The sequence below is a fragment of the Cottoperca gobio genome, chromosome 15 (genome assembly GCF_900634415.1).
Source record: "Cottoperca gobio chromosome 15, fCotGob3.1, whole genome shotgun sequence".
Classification (NCBI taxonomy): Eukaryota; Metazoa; Chordata; class Actinopteri; order Perciformes; family Bovichtidae; genus Cottoperca; species Cottoperca gobio.
The window spans coordinates 19,354,858-19,376,476 of NC_041369.1; the positions used below are offsets into that span (position 1 = coordinate 19,354,858).

At 41.2% G+C, this 21,619-nt stretch overlaps 1 protein-coding gene across 1 annotated transcript; it reads right to left on the reverse strand.

Annotated features, from left to right (window-relative positions):
* Window positions 1-507: 507 nt before the first annotated feature.
* On the reverse strand, window positions 508-3,946 carry six2a (SIX homeobox 2a). Its single transcript, XM_029449874.1, has 2 exons — window positions 2,970-3,946; window positions 508-1,462 (listed from the first exon to the last, which is right to left on the reverse strand). The coding sequence occupies exons 1-2, from the start codon at window positions 3,527-3,529 to the stop codon at window positions 1,150-1,152; spliced, it is 873 nt and encodes a 290-aa protein (XP_029305734.1). The 5' UTR covers window positions 3,530-3,946; the 3' UTR covers window positions 508-1,149.
* Window positions 3,947-21,619: the final 17,673 nt, after the last annotated feature.

A 21,619-nucleotide genomic window follows, 5' to 3' on the forward strand; every position in this document is an offset into this window, starting at 1 on the left:
TATTCATTCACTGCAGGTGACAGCGTAAAGATTGATTTTGGCCTGCAGCTGTTCTTGTGTGGGAATATTTGTTGTTTAAATATTCTTAAAATGTCACCCAGCTTGAAAGGTTTGAAAAAATAGATAAACGAGTTGAACCGTATAGGAGAGAAACTACAGAAACAAATGTTCTGCAAACATGTGAAGAATCATTCAGAATCAAAGAAATCCTCGAGTTTTAATCCATGTATTTCTTTTTCTTTTATTGTAAAGGGTATATGAAACTATAGGTGAATCGTTTTATGTTCCATCATTTATCGCAACGTTTACATGCAGTCTCTTTCCAAATGCAAATGCAAATGCAATAATAATAATAATAATAATAATAATAATAATAATAATAATAATAATAATAATAATAATAATATCAAGAGATATAGGTAAGATATTTCATCTTATCTCGGCTCTTATAAGACACTTGAGAATATCATACCCCATCATCCCCCCCACCCCCCCTTTCTTGGAAAACCCTATGTAAACAAAAAGGCGATGGGGTACCTTTAACTCGAGTCTGCTGATATATCTAAACCCCTAAAATAAGAACGGTAATAGTAACAAGAATTAAGACATTTTATTGTTATTGTTTTCAACAATATAGCATGTTACGTTATTACATTCCGGTAAAATACTTTTGTCTTTTTTTGTCTTTTTTCTTTTTTACCTAAAACGACCTAGATCCGCCTCACCTTTTGTCTGCACCAGCACTGCAAAAATGATCCGTTTTCAACAAGTCATAATCTCAATTAATCTTCAACGAATTAAAAAGAAAATACACCAATAATTGGTACCTGTATTAAGTATATATATAAAAAAAAAAAATTAAGTGCTCTGCCTTGACACTTGTTTCCAAAAAAGAATCACCGAAACAAGCGGAAGTTTCATTTTGGGATAAGTGCACCCACAGGCAGCTTTTTCCCAGTTGTTTAAAAAAAAAACCTTAAAAGTTTGAATATGAGACTAAATGATTTGTTACGGTGGCTGTTTTCGCAGTGTTCCAGTCTTTCTGTCTTGCACCTTGCCACAAGTGCGCGAAGCTTGCCTCCCAACACCTCGTAAATTACTTTTTCCAAAATACCCGGTGCTCTGTGTCCCCCTTCTGTGCCGGGTTTTTTAAGAGCCAAGGTCCACTAGATTAGAAGACATAGGGTTCAGTATGGTGTCGTGGTGCAATGAGTGGTGATGGTGCACCGAGTCTACACCGCTGGGTACCGGGATGGCGCTGGGTCCCGGCGGAGGCGCGAGGCCGTGCAGGGACTGTAAACCGGAGTTTGAGCCGAGGAGCAGAGCCGGGCTCGGAGACGTGTGATCCGGTGTCCCCAAGGGAGTTTTATCGTCGTCTGAGCTCCCCAGTAGAGATTTATTTCCATTCATGGACGAAGTCAATGGGTTGTGACTATTACCGTTGGAGTTCTCGTTGTTCTCTCTGTCAACAAAACACAAAATCACGTATCATTGTGGTGCAGCAGCCCAACTCTTGCAACATATTAGTACATCAAGTTGGGACACCTTTTTAAACTAGCTACAGGATTACACAAAATATAAACTACAAGACTGAATATGCAAATTAAATATTTGTAAATACATATTTTTAATGTTGTGAAAACAACAAAAAACTAAATGTATTAAAAACAACCACATATAGCCCTGCCTCTATACACACACACACACACACACACACACACACACACACACACACACACACACACACCATAATAAGCATCATTAATATATATATATAAATGATGAAATACATAGTCTAATGATTTATTAATGCATCAATCAGCGTTGCTTCCATGCGCACGTGTGCCAGGATGCAGGCAATAAGTAACTCATTGAAATAATTAGAGGCCATGGCTCACTTCACTACAGCATTGCAGAAAGTTAAATGGCTGCAGTGGTGAACAATGACTGCAGACAATCAATCTGTTTGACTATTGAACCCGCATTAAGTATTTGTGTTCAGGGCAAATTGACTTAACCAGAGTGACCTCTGGGTAAACACGCCTTTCAAAGTGGGCAAGCTCTCGGTACTTCTGAATAAATGACAGCTCTATATATTGTTAAACGAGTGCTTGTTGCCCATGGCATAGTTCATATATTTGCAGTGGTGAGAAAGGCTTTCTCAGTGGGAAGACATGATTTACGTGGAGCTTTCAGCCCGAATTAGTGGCCAGAGGGTGAAAGAAGACACCAACCAAGCGAACACCTGACTGAAACACGTCTCCCGAACCTCTCCGCACGCCTGCCTGTGTAATTTCCAAACTTTGAAATGTACAAACGACTCCTAATGAAATGTCAACCTGGCTGATATGGAGGCTACACAGCCTGCCACATCAATTACACCGCAAAACAACTTTTAAACGTGTTCTGGGATGTTTTCCTCTACATCTACTCTGTGTCCAATCTGCAGGGTTACAAACTTGTTTTTGTCTCTGATCCTAATGTGAAAGTCCAAATTAATGTTATAATAAGTGTGATTAAAACTTAAAAGTGAGGTAAATGCAACTTTTACAACCTTGTAATTTACCTGACAAAAAAAAAAGCCTTTCATTTTCTGTCTTTCAACTTTTCTGTGAGGCCTGCATAATTATCACAAACATAAAAACAACAGTGCGGGATGTGAGTTTACTGAACCCAGAAGTATGAAAAACTGCCTGCTTCTAATATAATGTTTCCACCAAGAGACACAGATGCGTGAAGAGAACTAGAGCAATTAGAAAAGAACAAAACAAATATTAATATTTTGTCAATATTGCCAGATGTAGGTCACCAAAATCATATTGCACGGGGCACCGAAGAAACACTGGCTGCTTGTGCCTGTTTAAAATATGATCGCTCTCTACTTTTGCTTGATGTCATAATCATAAAAATACCACAAGATTCACCCATTCTGACGCATATTTGAAGTGTATTTAACTTTATACTCCTACCTTTCCTTCGCCTCCGCTGCTCGGTCTCGCTGCCGTCGGTTTTTGAACCAGTTGCTGACCTGCGTGGTGGTGAGTCCCGTGGCCTCGGCCAGCTCTCTTTTCTCCCGCGGGGATGGGTAAGGATTGTGGGTGTACCACTCCCGGAGGACGCTCCTGCTCTTCTCCTTGAAGCAGTAGCTTGTCTCTTCTCCGTCCCAGATGGAGCGAGGCAGGGGGAACTTTCTCCGGACGCGGTACTTCCCCACGGCGCCGAGCGGACGGCCTCTCAGCTTCTCCGCCTCGATGTAGTGCGCTTTGAGCCACAACTGCTGCAGCTTCGGGTGGTTGTGCGGCGAAAACTGGTGACTCTCAAGGATCTTGTAGAGCTCTCGGAAGTTCCCTCGGTGGAAAGCGACCACGGCTTTCGCTTTGAGGACGCTCTCATTTTTGTGGAGGTGTTCGCACGCCGGGAGGGACCAGAGGAAGCGCCCCAGCCGCTCGATGTTCCCCCCTTGTTGGAGTACTTCGCAAACACACGCAACTTGTTCCTGCGTAAAACCAAACGTCGGAAGCATGGACATGGCGACAACGTAAATCAATACAGATTATATTGTGCCTTACTTCCACGTCTCCCCTCTCAGTCTCACATTAAATCAAAACGCATTAAGTCCATAAGCGACAAAACGTCCCCAAAATAGCAGCCTAAAACTTAAAACAGCCCAAGGTTAGGTAATATCCAACTGCGTATTGTGGAATAAACTCAAGTCCATTCAGCCATGCAAAACCCCAGGCGACAAATCCTCATATAGTTGGTGAGAAAGAGAGAAAGTTGCTGCTCCTTCAACCGTCCTCCTCCACCTTTTCTATGCCGTTTCAACATAACCTACTCCCGGAGACCGGGCTCGCTGGCTCGTTTTAATAATATTATTCTAAGCTGGCAAGACAAGCGATTATATGAACTCTGATTGGTCGGTTATCTGACCCGGGGATGGCGAGGATAAGACAATAGCCTTAGTCAAATTATTTGCCATGGTTACGCTGTCACTCAAAGTAACATGATATGCTTTGAGGTGGCTCCCTGGCAAAGTCAACACGATTGTTCCCTTTACGAGCAGCCCGCCTACCAATAGAAATATTGCTCAGATTTTTCTTCTAAAACTCTTTTTTTTTCTTTCCCTTCACTTTGACAGACACCTAGGGCAGCCAAAGAGCGCAGAGCTGGGGGGTGGGGGTAAAGAGAGCAGCGCTGGTCCCGCAGCTGGGGGAAGGATGGCGCCAGAGCGCACAGTCTGCTGCAGTTTGTCTTCATGCATCCAGCGGCTCTCACAAATCAATCTAGATTTCTACAACACCTGGAACTTTATAGTTAGTCACTTCATCATGTCATACAAGTGAGACGACTGTCAACTGACCGACAACAAGTACATTAAGGAAAAGCTCAAAAATACCTGACCTGCGTATGGCAAGCAAACACCATAAGAATAAGACTAACTCCGTCAGAGAGTGCAGAGATATGTTGTTTTCAACTAAAATCAATTCAGATAAATATGTTCAAAGCTCACTTGAAGTTGTAAAAAATTTAACAGTCATTTGTAAACAGGAATTTTGGTAAAGTGATTGTACAGCTGGTTTGAAGTAGCTCACGTCTGCTATAATAGTGAGAAAGATTGCATGTCATTAAAGGTATAACCATTAGAGGGTCTCACATAAGAGATACGTTACAAATAATAAGAAAATAACTTTAGACGTTTGGAAAAGTCCAGAAAGTCCAGTTTAGGTAGCAAGTTATGAAACATATTTGATAACTTTGCATGTATAAAGACTATAATAGTCCCAAAGGAGCTCAAACAGTGTCAGTTAGATGGTTTGTAATAACTTTAAAGCTATTTTTAAAAATCTAATATGCTACAAATATGACATTAATATATCTGCGCTCTCCAAATGAATATTGTATTTATGTATGAAGTAGACTTGTTGCTCTAGAATTCAGTATAATATTACCGTAATAATGTTTATTATTTGCATCTAAATGAGGGAGCCAGTGACGGCAGGAGCGCACAGGAACAATGTTAAGGTGTGCAGCCGCTCTGATGGTGACACGAAGTGCTCGTGAGAGCTGCACAGTTTGCTGGACTCAGAGCAGAGAGGGAGAGTCTGTCGGGCAACAGTGGAGAAGAGAAACCACATCAACCGGTGAGCCAACAATTTCAATTTGTATTTCTATCGTCTGGCTAACACGGGTCAGTGCAACAGGAGGAAAATGGAAATCTGAGATCATCAAAATCACAGGCAGGATTAAGAGATAAGATTTAAAGAGCTGAGTGATCATTTCAAAAGTGATGATTCAGATAACATGCTGCAGAAGAACGAAGCGAGGGTGGAGTGGAAACAGAGGTTGTGTGATTCAGAGGAGAAAATGATACTTGTTGATGAAGAATGATGAAAGACCAGTGCTGCAGCATAATGAAAAACAATGTCATATGGTTTGATGTGGTGTTGTTAGGTATATGTGGACACGTGTGTCACGCGGACAGGCGTGTGTGTTATTGACTGTTGGGCCAAAGATTGACCAGTTGGTAGATTTCTATCGCCTCACCATGGGACCTCTTCATTAGAGATACGATTGTCAGCTACACCCATACACAGTATCACATCACTCGACTGCTGCCTCAAACCACACACACACATCTCCACCCATCTAACACACACACACACACACACACACACACACACACACACACACACTCACAGACCTTCACTTCAGAGAGAAAATTAACTGCTGACGCTTGTCAAATGCGATGATATGTGGAAAACATAAAAAGCTTTAAAATTATATTACAAATTATTATTATTACTATGCTTGTATTTAATAGGCGTAATTTATATATATTTGCAAACCTCAATATATAGTATATGTATACATATACATATATATACAGTATATATATATATATATATATATATATATATATATATATAAATACATAAATATATAAGTATATATATATAAACATATATATATAAATACATATTATATATACACATACATATATACACATACATATATATACAGTATATATATATATAAATACATAAATATATAAGTATATATATATAAATACATATTATATATATACACATACATATATATATATATATATATATATAAATATATATATATATATATATATATATATATATATATATATATATATATTTATATTTATATGTTTAATTATTTGTTTAACGAAGTTGCAAATAAATATGAGCAGTCCATTTAAAGTACTATATATACTTAACGTCTCAGGGGTATAATATTTAAATGTCGTCATCGGCTGCTCAAGTTCACTTTTGTTTCAGGTCAATTTGTCAATATTTCCCCGCTGAATAGGCCTGTTATTGCGATGAGCTATTTCATCTAAGTCGTGGCTGTTTAAAGGGAATTATTAGTGTAATTATGAAGTTAGTTTATCACCAGAGATGAGAAGTCTTGTAAGAGGAGCCTGATCCCTGTTTCCGTGTTGTGTTCCCCCTTTGTTTAATAAATTGACTTGGGTTTCGCCTGAAGCGCAGTTCAGAGTGTATTACGGCATTAAGCTGACTGATGGTAACCGTCAGGGGACCGGGGGCTCGACTGAAATGGATAGTGAGGAAAACAAGGATGCGATTTATACATATATAGCTCATACACGAAAAGCCCATAACTTCACTAATTATGAATTAGTTTATATTCCCTAATTAAATCAAAAGGAAAGAATAATATATTTAAAATAATGACACAATCATACATCATAATATAAACCCAGCAAATGCAACATTAAATCACTTTCTGAATGTCTTTTCATTTGCTGACTGTGATTCAGACAGAAAACTCGAGCGCAGACCGATGAGTGGAATTATGAGCGCCTGTCTGTAAACACAGTTTGACAGACGTGACTTATCATCTCCACCCATCTAACACACACACACACACACACACACACACACACACACACACACACACACACACACACACACACACACACACACACACACACACACACACCTAAATGCTTCGTAAGTGAGCCCAAAACACACACGCGGCTCTCCCCCTGGTGAGAGAGGTGCTGCAGTGGTCACACTGAGGTTGTGTATCGTCTCATTTGTATATCAAAGGCCGTTCAGATATGTAGTATATTCATATATAATTAAATATTAAGTATATTATTTTGGGGGACAATGCATGCAGATGTAACCATGTGAGGTGTTTATAGGAGCTCCAGATGGGTTATTATATTCTGATGACATGATATGATCACTAACAGGCTGCTATCATCCCTTGCTTTATGACAGGCATCTCATTTTACTTATATTTACAGCCAACAATAAAATCAGCATTAAAATCTATGGGATTCAATTACTTTCTTAAATTGGGATCTTTTTTTGGCATCTTGGAAATGAAAAAGTTTGAGAGGATTGAGACACTCAAGCCTGTTGACATGTCTCCATCAACTTCTGCTCCCTCCTGCTTTGCTTTCCCTCTAAGCTCTAAATACTGCATCTGATAGGAAAGTAACAGGTCACTTCCACAGAGAGGATGTATCAGAGCAAATACAAGAGAAAAGCAATCAATTAACATGTGAAAACAAATACAAAGCCTCTTGCTTGTATTCATGGGAAGAACCTCTGGGTGTGTGCAGGGACGGGGTGAGTCGGGGTCCCATGACTGGCCCGTGACAGTGTTTGTAAACCACTTGTTTCCACGGATCAGTTTGATCAGAGGGCTCTGGCTCTGAAACGGTAATTATTACGGCCGCTGATGAATGGAGATCGTGTTTCCCCTAATAGCCAACCCCCCTATTTTCACAACCTCCCACCGCTCACCTCGGCCGCTCTCCACCACGACCTGCACTAATTGAGCTGATTATTGCAAGATGTGTGTTTTGGTGTGTGTTGCAAAGCCTATGTGTTGTGGTAGGGGTACATAGGGGACGTGGCTTTTATTCTGTGTAAGACTGACCTGAGACGAGCGCAACAAGGGGTTGATGAGTAACATTCTTTCAGACAGACATCCAAATGTTGGGCATGAGAGAGAGAAATTATTAAAGCCAGAACCTCTGTGTCTATACCGGTTAAAGGGATATGAATGAGGGCCTATCCAATAATTGGTTGTTTACATCTATCTTGTTACCCCAGAGGCCGGGGCTATCCTATAGAGCAAGGAGGGGATTTCAATAAACCGCAGAGGCAAGCAGCGGGGAGGGGTGGGGGTGGAGAGGCAGTGCAGAGGGGTGTGTGTGTGTGTGTGTGTGTGTGTGTGTGTGGGTCTTGTCTTCATTTCCAGAAGGCTCTGACCGGTCGGCAGGTTCATCAGATTGGACGGTTTACATTTCAGGCCCACTCTAGAATATATTGGCCTGCACAAAACGCAACAATTTCACAGGCAGTTAAAAGGTGAGTCAAGCATCACCTCCAGCTGATGATTCACAGGGCAAACACCAGCACCAGATAGAAAACACAGTGTCGTTTGTGTATTTACTACTTATAGCATACTATGCATTTAGAATGGAAGTGTTTGAAGTAACTGCCAACATATTACTGATCTAAACTCAAGATTTCTGCTACGATGGGTCACTGAATGCTGATTTGATGCATAGACTCAATAGCAGATTTCCTTTATCTATAACTTTAAACGTCAGGCACACATCCCCTGTTCAATGAATAAATAAATAATGTTACTCTAGTTCAGGGGAGATCAGTTTCTGGCTTAACACTCTGTATTAATTACACATGTTTATTATTGTAGACAATTATGGGTTAATAGTTCAGATAATCAAACGGCTATAACGGACAAAAATATAAACTTATACATCAATCTAAAAAGAGCAGCTGAGCTGTTTACAGCAACCTTTTTGGTGCATTTACCTTCTATATATGTGCAATCTATCCTGGAATAATACCCCACTGCCCACCCACAACCATCACACTGCTGTGGAACTGGCCTGAGCGCTGGAGCAAACAGCAACAAGTGTCTGTTATTCTACAAGGCTGGTTATTGGAGCTGATGAGCAGCAGTGTGTGAGTGTTTGTGTGTGTGAGTGTGTGTGAGAGAGAGAGAGAGAGGCAGAGCGAGCATGGCGCTTGCTACTGAGGTTAATTTATTCGATCAATCACTCCATTTGATTCCTGTTTATTTTCAGGAGTTGCACGGTCATTTCAGCCGCACACTGAGCCCTTTATGTGCTGCCAAGGCGTTTCCCCTCAACCACTAAGACCGTATAGCATGCATTCGTCTATAATTTGGAGAGGAGAAGGGCTCCAGCACTTCTCAGATATTTCACGGTACCTAACCTTTATGGTGAAATCCCCTCAGACCTGTCTCTCGTCAGACCCGCAGTGTGCAGACATGCAGGTATATGAGCTTCACGCATACACTGATTTATGTCAACGCTGTGGGCTCGTTTTAAATGACTGCAAACACACTCCAGTGTGGAATTATGGATTATTATCGTCTACAATTTGGCAAATGGCGCAGAGGCCAAAGTGAGCAGCCTCTTCATGCATTCATTTACTTCTCTGCAGACTTATAGGTTGAATGCTTTCACTGTGATTTTTTGTTGCCTAAACCTATTAGACCTGCAAAGAAATAGCACATTTTACTCTCCTTTAATCGTTTTACATTTACTAACAGTTTGAATGGATTTGTATGTGCAATAGATGCAGTTTGTAATGCTGCATTCTGACAATGAATTGCAAGCCTAGTAAGAGCTTAAAATGCTCCTTTGGAGTATTCGGATACGGCAAGCAACCACCATGGGAGCAATATGCAGCATCAGATAAAGCTCGCCGTGCTCTGCTTCAAAGAAGACAGAAGGCCGGGACACATAATTACATCATGATAACCAATTGCTTCTGATCATGTAACATGTTGAATAGCAAACAAATGCCTCTTTTGGCCAGAAAATATGAGGGAGAGAGTTCACCCCACCCGTAAAACAAATAAAAAGAGGACTGGACTATGATACCACAATGTTATGTCAGCGTGAATAAGGCCAGAGCTGGAATCACATCTTATATGGTTCAACTAAAACTGCAAAGAAAGCAGTGAGACAAAAACAACAACATGTCAAATCACCCACAGAGAGCTGTGCAGTTGAAGTTTCACAGTATGTCCACTTAAGTCATTTACTAGGATTGGCGAGATTTCTGTTTTTATTCGAGGAAAATGGGTGAATTCTTGAAGTATTTATTCTCTTTCAATCAAATCTTCAGTATCCTGCGTGTATCTTAAAGATCTTCCAGTGTAGTATTCCTTTACACACAACCCAAGCTTTCTACTTATAGTAAAAGTCTGCAGCGTCGCTTAATGTTTTTCCCTCATGCAACATTCTTCCCTTCTTTCTTTTTTTTTTACAGTGCTGGAACTCGTATGTCAGGAAAGAATTTATTAAAAGCGACCCGCAGTAATTAGCAATGTGCTAATGCTTGAATTTGTATCCATTCCTGTATGCAGGGTTTTTACAACACTTTGTGGTTTCACTTGAAACGCAGTCTTGACCTCGTGTCACCGGCCATATGGGCAGTAAATAGTTCCACGATAGAGTCAGGGGTTGTAGTGATACTGTACCGCAGAGAAACGTCTTGTTATATATCATACTACATGGTATTTTTTATGGCATGAAGATGATTGACAATGAAGTTTTGGTAACGTGGGTTGAAAACAGCTGCACAAGTAGTTACATTTGAATATACATGTTAAAATGAATTTCTAAATTATTTGCTTTGTCACCGTGTGGTTATTATGACATGTGACCAGCCTAAGCGTTGATAGCTAATGCTAGCATGGCAACATTCTCACAAAGACAATGCTAACTTGCTGATGTTAAGCAGGTATGACGTGAACTATTTTCATTACCTTAGCTTAATGTGTTAGCATGCTACATTTGTTGATTAGCACTAAACACAAAGTACAGCTGGTCTTTAGTTGTCTGGTAGTATTGGACGAATGATCATTTTGACCTTGTCACATAAATCAGATAATCACCAAAGTTGTTACAATTTAACCCCGAGGTTAATCTCAACTTTGAGTAGTCGTCGAGACATTTCACTCAAGCCACAAAAGTCAACCACATGCTGTGGCGCTAAGTAAAACGGATCACCAAGTCATTCGGGTTCATCCTCTGGGCACTATGAATGGTAATCAAGCCACTGCAAGACTTTTTTCTCTAAAAAAGTCTCCCCACAAATGTCAACCTGCTGATGGTGCTGAAGAAAAAGTCACAGAATCACCTCATGCAGCAGGGTGTATCCTCTGGGCACCGTGAACGTCTGTACACATTTCCAAAGCAATCCTTCTAATATTTGCTGAGATATTTCAGTCTGGACCAAAGTTGTGGCCCGACATGGCCATCCCTGGAGCCATGCTGCGAGCAAAGCTAACAATAATAATAACAATTTAAAATTAAATCAAACATAATCATGCACATGAAGACAGATTATCTCAGGCAGCTGATCCTTGTTTCCAGAACACAAGACACTTTGATTTGGGACTGATTCATGCTGTCATCAGGCCACTACACAAAGAGAAGTGAATCCTTCTGATCATCGCCGCCTCTTTAAAGTACAGCTCTTATTTTGATCTCTTCACAGTTCTTTATGCCTTCGCTGTTTTAGTTCTCCAACCCCATTTCCACTCTGAAGCCTCCAAGAAATCTCATTAACAACGTGTCTGCTTTCATCTAAATGGCTTCTCTCTCATTAAACCGACCCATCCATCAAACTTGTTGCTGTTCTCTGCTCTCTATTAGGCATCATATCAGATATTGTGAAGATGAAGGCGAGTGTTTGCTTTGTAAATAGAAGTGTGGCGCGGCGTATCGCTCATTTGTTTTTATATGGAAGAATTGGATTTCATGATTGCTTTTTAATTCTGCCTGTAGGGTATATTAAACGCCTGCAAACCTCTGAACACTTCGTCCAGGAAACTAACAATTATAGTCAATCGGAGCATATGGCAACCACAGCTATTTGAGAGAAAAGATGGGGTTTAGGCGGAGGAACTGCCTCATGCATCATTACACTTTACTGAGCTTTAGTTCCTCTATACATTGTTGCTGTTTACACCAGTGATTCAATCTTCAATCCAGGGTACAAATCATAACACTTTCTACTTACAGCTAATTATATTTGGACATACATGTCTATAATAGTATGAAAATCATTTAAAGATGTCTCTTCAATAAGGGCATATCTAAGCCTGATCTCACAACAATGCTTTTAGTATTCGTACAAAAAGACATTACTTTTAATATAAATGTACTTTAGAATAAGATTAATAACAATAAAACAAGCGTACACTTACATACATCTTCCCTGCCCGGATTTATTCCACTGGTCCCTGAATCAAACCTTCTGCAGCTTCTTTAAATCCTCCAGCCACCGCTTGCTAACGCTCCTATAGCCTGTGATTATTTTGCAATCTTGGGAAACCCCCTCGATCTAACATTATTATACTATGTGCACGTTCTGCTATAAATGTGTATGAGACTTCACACCTATGTCACTGAAATCAAATTAGGATCACAGTGGCAATTGAGGAAATCGCAATTTTTAATAGCAAATTGTTTTACAAACATAGCGTTGCCAAGAACACGCTTTTTGTAATCAACATTATAAAGAAATATTTATGTTGAACACACCTACGAAATGTTCTCCGTCACATTTATCATTTGCTTTGCGTACACTTTCGCTCTTGGCTACTCCAAAAACCTTGGATAAGATTAAGGAAAGATCGTGGTCTTGGTTAAATATTAAAAAAGTCAATACTGACTTGAAGCATGAGACAGGAAGTGTTGACTTTAATATCTAACCAAAGCCGCAATCTGTCCCTGATTTTAACCAAGTGCTTTAGTAGCCTAAACCAAACAGCATGTGGGACGTGAACCTCTGTCTCTGGTGTCCAAGTCCTTTACTGCGAAGGCCAAAATATCCACCCGAACCTCCTCCCCTTCACTTCTATACAGTGGCTACAAAACATCATACTTCCTGGATTAAAAATGGCATTACCAGCAAACAAGAGTGAGACAGCGGAGCAGCAGTTTAACCCTTTAAGGTCCTTTTAGATTCTCACCAATTTAAACTGAAGCCATTCAAAACTTCTATAATATGTTGTTCTGTGGGTCAGCTTTCTTTACCAGCATGGACCAATACAGTATACTGGTGTTATGACTAAAGCATATTCCTTTGTCAAAAGAGTTGCCATCTGCATCTGCAACGGTTTCATTTGTGCTTAGCTTCCCTGAGAGTGTAGTTGTTTACTCTGAGAGGCCTCTCCAGACCACCAGGAGAAACTTTGATATGAGCTCATAATGATATACAGTATGAGCTACGACAGACACAAAGATTTTGGTACCAGCTCTGGAGGTCAACTCGAGTGAAGACGTGCCTGTCGGCGTGCAGGGGGATGATGAGCTTTCACACAAACAGAAAGAGGGGGATTACTGTCAATTGCTCACAAATTGCAACGATACCCGCTGCCGGGCCACCCACACATGTGCTGAGAGACAAGTGATAAATTGCTGCATATGTCCATTCCACAGTGGCAACTCCACCAGCACGCTGCCTACAACGATCTCCATTCTTTTATGCCGTGTGACATCTGGAAACAAGTGCAACGGCTTTGACTGTAAGAGGCATTGGAAATCTAAAATGTTTACTTGGATATGGAGGTTCAAAACAGAGAGCTGTTTCATGAGCTCAATAACTGCTATCAGGCCAAATTACATTTAAACAACATCTATCTCTAAATCAGGAGTGTTTCAGGAGCCAAGAAAAACCAGCTAAATTCCTCAAGTTTGAATATTTCACATTTCAAAAATCTAATCTGATCAACACAATCTGGTTTATTCCCTTTGGGTACATAATGCGATATTTATCATTTGAAAAGTACACCGTTGACTTTTCCCTAATAATTGCGAAAGAATTTACTGTAAAACGATTACATTTGTATCAACATCAAAGCGCCGGTCGGGCTGAACAGCCACGTAATAAAGAATTCCGCCACCCAAGGATATTTTTACGCCACCCAAAATGAATACTGCATATCATATTTAGAAACTAAAGCCTTCAATGTGTTCTCATGTAGGAATACATAGATGGTAATTAGTTCTGATCATATCATTCCTCTGCGTAAGAACCAAGCAGATGGCTAATCCAGTTCCAGTATCTAATCAGAGCACTCATTCTAATGACAGTATAATTTCATAAGAGGCCTTTGTCTCAGGATATTCAGGAGCAGCACGGGGGAGAGCGGAGATATTCATCATCACCACAGATTGGAAACAGGCCCCAATAAATGACACATTTGCTTCCTGCCAGTCTGTGTTAGAGGAATGGTAGAATGTAGTGTGTGTGTGTGTGTGTGTGTGTGTGTGTGTGTGTGTGTGTGTGTGTGTGTGTGTGTGTGTGTGTGTCTGTGTCTGTGTGTGTGTGTTGAAGGAATGACATGGTTGGAGTGTGTGGGTGTACAGCAGCTGCATGAGCTTTTCTGACTATATATGTGTTTGTATGGCTATGTGTTTTTGGTGTGTGTGTGTGTGTGTTTTCTCTTCAGTAGTGAGAACATTAGAGTTCACTCAAGTTAAGAGACGACGCATTAATGTAGAATTTACACCTGCAGGTCAGGGCAGCAAAAAACCTAATCAGCGCTTATAATGCAGCTGCTGGCTCAAAGTGTGTGTGTGTGTGTGTGTGTGTACTTGAATTTGTTTTAGCCCACACATTACTTCTAACTGCTCTGATCTGTGTGTCTCCCTCTTGTCTTTGTTTTAATATCTAATACAGGAATGTAAAGAGAAAGGACAGCCATAAAATCCGATGTGGCAGTGAAATCCAGCCATGTTTCTGTGTGTGCAGCGCATGGACACACTGACCCGTGAAGAGACATATTATTTACAGCACTGCGGGAAGTCACAGCCCAGCATAGACAGACGGAAAATATATGGACGCACGAGGGCAGGATCTTCTTTTAGCCAACTTAAGGCTCTGAGCCGTTTATCATGTTGGATCTCAGCTTGCTGTTTCCTGCAAACTGCATGTAGCCTAACGTTGTGCTTCTACCTTGGGAAGGAGTGTCCTGGGGTCAGGAAGTAAATATGAAACACACACACACACACACACACACACACACACAGTGAATCTTTCCCTGTCCTCCTCACTTGCTCTTGCATACACACAGGTACATGTTAAATTCACACACACACACACACACACACACACACACACTGAGGCATATCCCAGCTTTGTATCAGGTTGATGGAGGGGGCAGGCAGGGTTGTAGCCGCCAGAGTCATATTTACATCAGCCAGTGTAATATTATCAATAAAAGCCAAGAGGACAGCAGCTCGCCATAACTCACGGCATGCAGGGAGCACCACAGCTGTGCAGAGTTCATCTTCCTCTGAAGCAACGGGGCGGAGATGAAGAAAGATGTTAAGAGCAGGGAAAAGAAAGAGAGACAATAGGGAGGAAAAGAGGACAGAGAGGGACATGGGCTCCACTAATGCAAGGACAGATATCCAACAAAAAGCTATTTTACCAGGCCAGGAAACACTTATATATTATAAATAGGGATGCAACAAACAATTATCCTTATCAATGATTGGTTTATTGATTATTTAATTTATAATAATAAATTAATAGATGTAAAAAAAGTGACACAAATTCCAGAACCCAACGTGATGTCTTCAAATGTCTTGTTTTGTCTCACACATCATATCATTTGAGCTATATCCTTTACCTTATATCCAATTAATTAGCTTTTGTTGCTAGTTCAAACATACCTCCAGTTAGTCACGGACTGTATATGGTTGATGAATTCAATCTGAATCAATATGAGTTCTACTTTCATGCATGCCAGTAATCACGTTTCTTTCTGTTTTGGTGAAATTAGGTGTCACATCTCATTTCGGAACGATGCTCCTCAAATACTTCATCACCGGCCCGCTCAGTTTCACTGCAGACGCTGGCTGACCTCATCGAGTGACCTCACCAATCACAGATCAAAGTCTTTGGCTTTCTGGCTGGTCAGGTTAATCAGAGGACCACCCTGAAGAACCAATCAGGTAACATCTTACTTGACTTAAAGGAATTAGGCTGTTTTTGACGAGCAACTATGTACGTTGAGGTTCTTCTGTTTTCTCTGAGCAAGTCACTGAGTCTGTTTGGGGGATTCAATACTTTGCTTTCAATTACATCAGTCATTAGTCATTTTCATTTGTTTAATTTGGGCTTTGAAGGACTTGGGAACGCAAAACAATAGTGAATGACTCAACTGACAGGGGAAGGAAAACAATTAGAGGCTCCTACATAAAGTATAAACCTCATGTTGAAACTTCATATACCGTCCATACTTTTTATTTTTCATTATGAAATTACCAAGTAGTTAAATAAAAACAAATATACCATATGTGTGTGTGTGTGTGTGTGTGTGTGTGTGTGTGTGTGTATGCTTGTGTTGCTAAGAATGGAGCACTTGTATCACTTGCCCCTTTTTGAGGGGAAGTGACATGAGATACTTAAAGACCAAAATTGCCTCACTTAGCCAAACAAACTAGCTCTCCTGACATACACTCATCCACACACACACACACACACACACACACACACACACACACTCATCACCACACACACACACTCATCCCCACACACACACACACACTCATCCCCACACACACACACTCACACACACACACACACACACACACTCATCACCACACACACACACACACACACACACACACAACACACACACACACACACACACACACACACACACACTCATCACCACACACACACACTCATCCCCACACACACACACACACTCATCCCCACACACACACACTCACACACACACACACACACAGCTCTCTAATGGCCAATAAACTCAGGATGTTCATTCCTCCTCTCAGGCTCACAAAAAACGAACAGCAAAATTATTGAGAGTAAACGGATTCCGCTGTAGCTCTGCTTAATGACCACACACACACACACACACACACACACACGCATACACACGCATACACACAGTTTGAGGGTCAGTGGAGGCTGAAGCAGATAGGATGTACATAATAACCCTAACATGGCTTTTATAAGCCTTCAGCTCTTTTGAAACGACAACGGCTGGGAGAGAGAACCCAGGCATGCATATAAAAAGACTGAGCTTTCAGGAGCGAGACTTTGAAGTTGTTCCTGCTTGATCTCCACAGAAGAGACACTCAGGGCCATTACAGATACATGCGTCCATGCAAACGGAAAGACATATCACTCGTGAATAAGAATATGCATGTGGGTGGCACGCTTTAGGGCAAGATGAGTCTGAAAAGGTCAAACACGTAATGAGATGGACATGAAGTTCAAATGCAGGTTGTTGCAACAATCCCAACACTGCATCATATAGAATTTAGAAAATATATAATATCTGATTAAATAAAAAGCATTTGTGTCACGTAACAGAGGATCTTACCAGGAACCCTGAGCTCTAACATAATACAGCGTACTGTACTCTGCACATAAATAACCGTATAAACTTTAAACAAGTACAAAATACTGCCGGGGGGTTTCTGATGCAGAGAAACAGACATCGCTCCAAAGAATTTACAGGGCATTTCCTTCCTTGGCTTGATACTCCCATCTGAACCATTTGCAAATGATTGTCCCGTCTCAGCTGGTAAATTCACTTTCCCTCCAAAGAACAATTTCTGCTCTTAATCCCTCTACACATTTCAAGAATTCTGTCATTTTATAGGGATGGCTAAAGGGGGGAATGGGCCATGTACAGTGCAAGTGTGTGTGTGAGTGAGTGAGTGAGAGAGAGGCAATCCACCCCCAACCCCCCCAATACTTCTAATGGTTTCTTTCGGGACCATATGTCCTTTGCGTCAGCACAGCAGCAGTACGGCCTCTACAGTTACAGTCGGGTATGGTGTGAAAGACAGACATGTTGTATAATAGGAGGTGGGAGGTGGAAGGTGGAGGGCATTAAGTTGTGTGTGTGTGTGTGTGTGTGTGTGTGTGTGTGTGGCGCATGGGGAGAGCTGCAGAGCGTTTTTGAAGAAGCAGATCTCTCCGTATTGCCTTACCGTCAATAAATCTAGGAGCTCACTATAGTGCTGACATAAATTAGCCTGCCTACCTATCTAAAACCTGACTACCACTTCAACCTTTTCTTAAACACACACACACACACACACACACACACACACACACACACACACACACACACACACACACACACACACACACACACACACACACACACACACACACACACACACACACAGTTGATACGCCTCTCCAACTCTGTTTGGAACTTTACGTCAGTAGCAAACATCCATGCAGGCTTTGCACACACACTCACACACACACACACAGAAGCTCAGACACCCACAGAGTTGTGGGTAATTAGAAGTCTTCCTCGCTGGTGAATGCGTTTCCTCCTCAGGGTCACTGATAGCAAAACAGCAGTTAAACTTTATCTTCCCCGATGGGGCAGAAAAGAGAGTGAAACAGAAGGAGAGTACACTCTCATTAACACAGCGCTCTGTGTTTGTGTGTGAGTTTTCGCCTGAAGTTTAACATGTGTGCGTGTGTGTGTGTGTTGCTGTCTGGGTGGTGTTTCCATGCTCAGGCTAAGTCTTGTAAAGATACAACAGATACTCTTCAACCTCAATTTAGAAAACTCTGCAGGAGTAGAGAGACAACATGTGTGTTTTATACTCTCTATTGTTTCACAGATGGTTCTTCTCTTTACACATCTGGGACATTAAACGTTTTTAAAGGCGTATGTATTTTAAAGTTTAATTATTTTATGTAAAATGTCATGTGATGAGACTATCCATGGATGAGCACGTGTCAGCTGATCTCATGTAATGACACAATATGGAAACATGGTGAAACTACAAAGTGGTAAAAACACTTTACAACAGAACTGACTGTAAACATCTATTAAAATAGATGAAATATATAAATGTTACTGACCAGTACAACATTTGTCAATCAGGAAAGTAACTAAAAACAACTTAAAATTCAAATGTAAAGCTTTTAAATATGTGTTGGAATGACAGTTTTAATGAATGATAAATTAATATGTGTGTGTTCAGCTGTATTCTAACAAAACAAATAGCTATTATGAAATATCTAGAATGCAACTTACACAAACTGTTATAGTGAGATGTAAGAGGAAATACCAAAGGCGTCAAAATATAAATCAATAATTCCTCCAGTATTCGCATGTATGCACACTGCTTCACTCTCAAATAATTTTCCTGTTTACAAAAAGAAGGATGTGGGAGATTTTAATGGACTCAGCAAAAAAAAAAAGCTGCTCTGAGGCACTTTGACATTTTAAAACACACACACTTTTGGTGAATTAAAGAGATTCTGTAGATAGCTCTGAAAGCTTATCCTGTGCACCTCAGCAGATTCTAAAGCCCTTTTTCTTATGTGATCATTTTAGGTAATTGAATAAATTCCCAGAGCTCAGTGTGGAATTTGAAGAAGCTAGACTTTGGTCAGAGGAGAGCTTTTAAGAAACCAGGGAACATACATCAGAGGCCGAGCAGTCGATGGTAATGTAATGAACGTTTACATTTACCTGCCTCTCACCTTTCCTGTTGGTATATATCCACAATCTAAACCCGTCCAGTTTGTTTTCATTAATATACTGTTCCCTCATCTGTCGCCTCCTCGTCCCTGCCTTGAAAATGAAATATTTGGTGTTTCAGTGAGGGGGTTGGTGTGTGTGTGTGTGTGTGTGTGTGTGTGTGTGTGTGTGTGTGTGTGTGTGTGTGAGGGGGGCGGAGGGCTGCTTAGGATGCCAGAACTAGCACTTCTGGTTGGAAAAAAGGGGTCTGAGTTTTCGTCAGACGTGCAGCTCGGACAGACAGGGCGAAGGAAAGGCTTTTTGAAAGCGCAGTCCAAGAGCAACAGAAAACACTCCGTCTTGACCGTGTGGTCAAAAAAAAATGGGTGTAGAAGGAGAGACGGCATATGGCGTGTTGCCCGGAGAAAAAGGGGGGAGCAATGTGCCCCCTCTGCTGCCAGCTGCAGGCTGTGGGTACGTGGGAGGAGAAGAAGAGAGAGTTAATAAGGATGGAGGGAAACAGGTAGAGCCGAGAGGGAAAGACAGGCAGACAGATAGAAAGAGCGTCAGTGAGAAAGACAGGCAGACGGAATCACGTATAAAAGCGCCAGGCAGGAGGACACTGAGACGCAAGGAGGCATATCATGAACAAGGTCAGAAAGACATCGCTTGGAAGAACAGGAAATGATACAGGATATATCCTCTCTCTCTCTCTCTCTCTCTCTCTCTCTCTCTCTCTCTCTCTCTCTCTCTCTCTCTCTCTCTCTCTCTCTCTCTCTCTGCACTCTCCGAGGCCTGTGCTGTAAGTGACAGCGCTGCAGAGGGAAGCTGACATTGCTGAAGTATGAATTTCACCCGTTTGTGTTTTGCGGAAAACACAGAATGGAGGCTGTCTGTGTGGATCAGGGGCTGGGCCCTTGACCCCTGAATGTCCCCTCCGCAGCAGACGGCAGGGTTTTATTGGCCAGTCAGACTCAATTTATTAAACACTATGCAACTCTATTCTCAGCTTTTGAGTTAGTCTTTCCAAATGTGGTTATGATATGCAGTTGGACATGGATATTAAAGGTATTTCAGCCTTTTCTGAGGCCACTGATGACCTCTTACTTCAGATACATGCTGTTTTCCTCACAGCATTGTATAACTGTATGATAACCTATAATGCAGATGCTTGTTCAAAAAAACTACACTTTCAAAAACAATGTTACTTCAGCATTTTCAGATATATGTTTTAACTCCCTTTTCTTTTAGCTAAGAATGAATCAGACATGCAATGACAGAGGCAACTTGTCCCGAGGCGAGCTCCACATATGTACGGATTCCTTGCAAAGCAACAGAGGACGTTTGTCTTACACAAGACAAACAGATGCATCGAACACGATACTTTAACAGCGCAAAGAAAAGACGGCTCACAAATGTCCAGATTAAATGAAAGGACATATACAATTTATGCGCCTCGACTTTGGAAAGACAAGACCTCAATCTGAAACACAAACAATACGCATTCAGCATGCAAGTTTACATATCTGCATACACATATTTACTGACAGAAACACGCACACACACTCGCAGAACGCTGGGTAATACGATACGCTCAGCTATGGAGTGGTGGGGTAAAGTGAGACCTTCCTGTAATCAAAAAGAAACAGCGTGCTACAATAAAGGCTGTTTTGAAACGGCCTGTGGCCTCAGGGATGGATCCCTGTGTTGGAATGAGGAAGAGAAAATTGGACACTAAGCTGCGTGTCACAGAGAGAATAGAATAAAGTAGAATGGAGCAGCAGAGAAGTGGCTGGATGTACAATCTTTATCACAGTGTGTTGTGTTGAGTCAAGATCTCTTTTCTCTTCTTCCTTTGTCCTCTTCTCCTTTGTCTTCTCTTCCCCGCTGTCTCTGCAGGTTGCAGTGTGTTTGTGACTCTCTCGGGCTACATCTATCAGGTTGAATGGATGGGGGCTACAGCGAAAAGGAGGGCAGAGGGCGTATTCCCTTTCCAAACTCCACAGAAACACAAGTCTGGAATGAATCTGCTATTTCACTACGAGTCCTAAAA

Excerpts from the sequence above, each read along its gene's own strand:
- six2a (XM_029449874.1), bottom strand. The coding sequence starts at position 3,529 with ATGTCCATGCTTCCGACGTTTGGTTTTACGCAGGAACAAGTTGCGTGT. Across the intron at positions 1,463-2,969 it reads GCAGCGGAGGCGAAGGAAAG|AGAGAACAACGAGAACTCCA; the intron begins GTAGGAGTATAA and ends TTTTGTTGACAG.